The sequence below is a fragment of the Corylus avellana genome, chromosome ca7 (assembly GCF_901000735.1).
Source record: "Corylus avellana chromosome ca7, CavTom2PMs-1.0".
In the NCBI taxonomy this organism is placed as follows: Eukaryota; Viridiplantae; Streptophyta; class Magnoliopsida; order Fagales; family Betulaceae; genus Corylus; species Corylus avellana.
Genome location: NC_081547.1, coordinates 11,815,528 through 11,821,554, shown reverse-complemented (window position 1 = coordinate 11,821,554; position 6,027 = coordinate 11,815,528). Strand labels below are relative to the sequence as shown.

Sequence of the window (6,027 nt, the reverse complement as noted above, 5' to 3'; positions counted from 1 at the left end):
TTTTTTTTTTTTTTTTTTTACTTTTATATATTTAATATATTTATATTTTTTTTACTAAGAGCAACACATGTCACCATTTCATTAGTGCTTATATGGCAACTAACGGAATCTGTCAAATTTTTTAACGGAATTTGACTACAGGGACTAAATCGTTTTTTTTGGCATACCCCAAGGACCTCTGAGTTCATTTTGATACTACAGAGAGCGTTTTGTAATCTTGGCCAACCACATGGACCAATTATACATTAATCCCTTAAGATTAATTTCAAACAAGGGAAACCAGCAGGCTATGGAAGAGAGCGGTTATAATTGACTAGCTAGATATGGATAGAAAATACTAGTACATAATTTTCAACGGCATGAGAATCGAACTGAAATTTGCTTGATTTGAATTTAGTTAAACTTCATTGATAAGCACATTAAAAGAGTAGTTCATAAAAGAAGTGCACCAAAAACTTTTTAAAAAAAAAAATAAATAAAGTAGTTTTCTCCCAAGGAACTTGTAGAAAAGATGTTTACTATAGTCTCTATAGACCCTTTACACAATGACAAAAAAAAAAAAAAAAAAAAAAGGTATTATATATATATAGTCAGCTTTGTAATAGAGGGAATAAAATTTTAAGACGATAAAAATCTTTAAAGAAAGTAAGACTCTGAAAATATTTTTTATTGGAAAATATTTTCAACAAAATTATTTTTCAGAAAAAAATATTTTTTCGTAAAATATTTATTGGCGTAAACGAATGGCAACTTCTGACAACCTCTGATAGCAGTGGTTTGAAAATGAGAAATTCAAACTCGAAAGGTGGTTTATGAAATTTAAAAATGGAAACCATTTTCTAAAACTAAAGAATCACTTTTGGTCAAACTGAAATAGGCCTAAAAATATTTTCAACTTAACTATTAATTTTTGTCATGCCAAAAAATACAGAAATCATTTTTCAGAAAATATTATTGGCCAAAACAAACAAAGGCTAAGATGGTCAATTTCGTAATAAATGCAAAAGTTTTCGTGACAATACAAATCTATAACGTTTTAGTAATGAAAAATGTTAGGCTTACAAACAAATTTTACAAAAAAAAAAAAACAAACAAATTACAACATGATGTGACACAATATAATTAAATTTCTCAAAAGTTTAATTTATCTAATTTCCAATCATATCATTCCCCCTTATGTTATAAAAAAAATTTGTAAACTTAGCATAAGAGTAGGGTAAACTTCTATTAAACCGAGTTGTTTGTAGACTTGCAGTGGAGGCAAACTTTGTTGCCGTAATTAAGAACAATTGGGAGAGAAATGTAGAGTGGGCCGGGCCTAACCACCATAGGAGAAGTGTGCAAGCCATAGCTCCTGCTCTTATGGCTTGTTTGGTAAAAAAAGAATGGGTTCATGGATTAGCTATTAAAATAGCTATCCTATACATTGGTTTGTTCACTATTCATGAAAGTAATCATTCCCTTTTCTTCATTTTGGAGAATAGCTATCGTCCACCCTAGCCAGAAGGGTGGTGCGACTATCTCTAATGAATCATCGAAATAGTAGGGGTGTCAATGCGGGCAGTTAGAAATCGCCACTAATCGGTATAACCGCTAACCGCTTAACCGCATTAACCGCTATAACCGCCTAGCGATTAGAGGTTATCGGGTTTACTAACCATAACCGCCTTTTTATATAATATATTTTTATAATTATAATTATAATAATATTTATACATATAAGATAATCACTTGATCATTAAATCACCAAAAAAAAAAATTATATAATTAAATCACAATTTGAGTATTAATATATTATCACTATAATTTATATGATTATATCACATGATCAATTAATCATTAAATCATTTGATTACATAATAACAAATTATACATATATAATATGACATAACATATAAGTATACCAATTCATACTAATACAACAATTAAGTATCTCGAGACTTAGTTCCAATGTATGTTATAAATTTATAAGTCTATATATGTTATAAATTATAATTATACATATATGCATATGAATACTATAAATGTATAAGATCAATACTTAATCATATGATTCAATAACAATTCAAATATTTTATTCAAGTTAATCATATTATTAATGTACAATGATAATATGATTCGTTTAATATCAAATTAAGTAATTGACATTAGATTCAATATATTACTTATAACCACAATTGAAGTATTAATGTATTATCATTCTAATTTATATGATTATATAATAACAAATTATACATATAATATGACATAAGTTATAAGTATACCAATTCATACTAATACAACACTTAAGTACCTAGAGACTTAGTTCTAATGTATATTATAAACTTATAAGTCTATATATATTATAAATTATAATTATACATATATGCATATGAATAATATAAATGTATAATATCAATACTTAATTAATTTTTTATTCAAATGAATCATATTATTAATGTACAATGATAATGTGATTCGTATAATATCAAATTAAGTAATTAACATTGGATTAAATAATGTGTTACTTATAAATACAATTGAAGTATTAATGTATTATCATTCTAATTTGAGTAATATTGTCACTATAATTGATATGATTATATTACATGATGAATTGATCATTAAATCATATGATTATATCATAACAAATAATACATATAATTATCTATATCATATGTTTTATTTGAACTTCTTTTATATGTTATGTTGAACTTTTTTTATATATTTTTTTTTATATGTTGTGACAGTTGTGTTGAACTTTTTTTATATGTTGTGTTATTATTATTATTTTTTTTAATTTTTATATGTTGTGTGTGTTTTTTAAAAAATAAAAAAAGTTAACCAGTTATGATTAAGTACAAGTAAATGTAAATTTAGAGTCAAATATTTTTTTATTTTTCAATATGGGCTCTTTTTATAGTAATTAGGCTTAAGAAGACACTAAAAATACAAAAAACAAATGAAGGTAAAAAATGCTACAATAGTAAAAAAAAAAAAGCCCAAAAAACCCAAAAAAAAAGCTCAATTTTGAAAAAGCAGTTAGCGGGCGGTTACCTATTTCACTAACCGCTGACCGGCGGTTAGTAGCTAACTGCTAACCACTAGCGGTTGCGGTTAATAAAATCTACTACGCTAACGGTTGCAGTTAGTGAAATCTACTAACAACTAAGGCGGTTACAGTTAGCGATTATTGCTAATAATCGCTAACCGTAACCGTATTAATAATCGCTAACCGTAACCATATTGACACCCCTACGAAATGGCTTTCTTTGGGGTCCAATCCTTTAGCTTTTAGTTGGGGGGAATTGGAATAGTTGGTGACCCATTAAGATAATTATCTTTTTTTTTTCTTTGAATAGGGAATACCCATAAAAAAATAAAAATAATGGGTTGTCAGTAAATAATTTTTAGAGAAATGTATTTAAAGAAATTTGAGCAAAACACATTTAATTCCGACTACAAATATATTTTCTCATATGCCAATCACATTGCATGAAACAGGAACAGAATCTTTTCCAGTCCATTATGGACCGCAAAATATTTAGTTTATGGCTAAGATTTTTTTGATTACAAATTGAACATATATTTCACTAATAAAAATAATAATAAAATATTATTTTAAATTAAAAAAAATTAAAAAAACAAATTAATAAAAAAAAAGAAAAAAAAAAGGATAGCTGGCCACCATAGCCACCCTCATTTTTTAATTTAAAATAATATTTTATTATTATTTTTATTAATAAAATATGTGTCTCATTTATAACCATAAAATTTTTTTAAAAAAACTTAATCATGAGCTAAATATTCTCCTGTCCATAAGACAAAAGAGGATCTGCCCGACACAGCTCTGCCCAGTCATCGTTTACTTCCTCGGCCTCCTCTCCAATGCCGACCACAAGTCCCACGACCAAGATGCTTATTCTGCAGAAAATATCAACCAACAAAAGAAAAAACAAAAATGAAAAGAATATCCTTTCAAGACAACGACCCTTTAGATTATATAAAATGAGTGTGTTAAGTTAAGAGGAACCTTAGCAGAACAAAAAGACACCGAGTGAAGCTGATGGGGAGTCTAAGCCACCTTTTCTGTGTGCTTGTGAGCCTTCTCGACCCAATCAGCTGCCATGGTGAGTCAAAGCCTGAGGAAGACCATAAGGCCTTGTTTATATTTGGGGACTCCCTCTTTGACGCCGGCAACAACCAGTACCTCAATGGTAGCGTGGAAGGGGGTGGAGCCATCTCCTGGCCGTATGGGGAAACCTTCTTCAAGCATCCCACCGGGAGACTCTCCGATGGCCGCCTAGTCCCCGATTTTATTGGTAAGGCATCATAAATGTGTAGATTAAGTATTTGGTTTCCGTGTTTTTAGCGGTGGGTCTTAAATTGATGCACAATGGCTGCAGCCCAGTTCGCGAAGTTGCCTCTACTTCCACCATACCTACAACCAACTGAGCATCGATTCACCGATGGGGTCAACTTTGCTTCAGCTGGAGGTGGTGTTCTTGTTCAAACCCACCCTGGAACGGTACGTCGTCGTTTTCCAAAATAAGTCTTAAATTATGGGTTAATACTTCTTACATTGGTGCTTCTAGAGATAATTTGGGAAATGGCAATAAAATTGGGTTGATTTCTCATACTATTGCCTCAATATAAAATGGGAAATGTAATACACTCTCATGCTCTTAAATACACATTCACTTATCAAAAAAAAAAAAATACACGTTCTTTCTCATGGAAATAGATTAGCCCAACATAAAAATCAGCCACAGAATATAATATAAGGAAATTTTTACTTTTAATAGCTTGATTGTTCTTTTTATTTCAGATAAATCTCCCAACTCAGCTAAGCTATTTTAAGACTGTAGTGAAGTCACTGAGGCAAAAACTAGGTGATGTGGAAGCCAAGAAAGTGCTGATGAGAGCTGTATACTTGTTTAGCGTTGGAGGCAACGACTACTTTAGCTTTTCTTTAGAGAACCCGAATGCTACTCAGTCCTACCGAAGACAATATGTGGGGATGGTGATCGGCAACTTGACTAGTGTGCTCAAAGTAATGTGGAAATATTTCACTACAAAGAAAGCATTCAGTAGTACTAGTTAGTATGCGTTTATATTTTAACTTTTTTCTTTTCCAGGAAATATATAGTTTAGGAGGAAGGAAAATTGCATTTCAGAACGCAGGGCCCTTGGGTTGCCTACCATCCATGAAAGCAAGGAATCCCCATCTTGGTAGTGAGTGTGCCAAAGAACCCTCAGCTCTGGCAAGGCTACACAACAGAGCTCTAGCCGAAGTCCTTAAAAAGCTAGAGAGCAAGTTACCAGGATTCAAATATTCAATATTTGATTACTACAATGCGCTTGGAGGCAGAGTTAATTACCCTTCAAAATATGGTAGGCTGTTAGCACAATTTTTCACTTTTAAATCCAAATTTCACTCATCTTTGTTGTAACTTTTTTTTTCGTTTTTAAGGCTTCGAGAATGGTAAGGCTGCGTGTTGCGGTGGCGGGGCGTATAGGGGAATGAATTGTGGAGGTGGAAGAAATGGAACAGAACCATACGAGTTATGCAGTGATCCAAGTGAATATGTGTGGTTTGATGGTGGCCATACTACTGAATCAGCAAACCGCCAATTAGCTGAGCTGATATGGAGTGGAGCACCAAATGTCGTAGGGCCTTACAATGTGAAACAACTATTTGGACATGCATAACAAATTATCTTGTGAGCAGATTATGTTCTACCTAGCTTTCCTATGATGTTTTTGGATATTGCAGTCCAAGATTAAACCACTCCTCTTTGGAATAGTCACTTTTTTTTTTCCTCTTTTTTTTTTTTGCATAGCGAAATCGAGGCCAATATATCATTGATCTTTATGTTTTGCTAAAAGTACACTTAGCCCCTTTTAACTCTCATGCAATTCGCAATGTTCCTTCGAACTTTCAATTGCAGTAATGTCTCCTACAAACTAGGATTGAGGTGAAACTCTAAGTTGCAAGAGTTGCAATGTACCACCTACATATAAAATAAATAAAATAATAAAAAAAAA

At 31.3% G+C, this 6,027-nt stretch overlaps 1 protein-coding gene across 1 annotated transcript; it reads left to right on the top strand.

Annotated features, from left to right (window-relative positions):
- The first annotated feature begins 3,868 nt into the window (after positions 1–3,868).
- LOC132186694 (GDSL esterase/lipase 1-like) lies at positions 3,869–5,799 on the top strand. Its single transcript, XM_059600706.1, has 5 exons — positions 3,869–4,301; positions 4,386–4,507; positions 4,808–5,032; positions 5,118–5,373; positions 5,453–5,799. The coding sequence occupies exons 1-5, from the start codon at positions 4,046–4,048 to the stop codon at positions 5,689–5,691; spliced, it is 1,098 nt and encodes a 365-aa protein (XP_059456689.1). The 5' UTR covers positions 3,869–4,045; the 3' UTR covers positions 5,692–5,799.
- Positions 5,800–6,027: the final 228 nt, after the last annotated feature.

Coding starts and splice junctions, on each gene's coding strand:
- LOC132186694 (XM_059600706.1), top strand. CDS start 4,046: ATGGGGAGTCTAAGCCACCTTTTCTGTGTGCTTGTGAGCCTTCTCGAC. Junction 4,302..4,385: donor CCTAGTCCCCGATTTTATTG/GTAAGGCATCAT, acceptor CAATGGCTGCAG/CCCAGTTCGCGAAGTTGCCT. Junction 5,374..5,452: donor TAATTACCCTTCAAAATATG/GTAGGCTGTTAG, acceptor TTCGTTTTTAAG/GCTTCGAGAATGGTAAGGCT.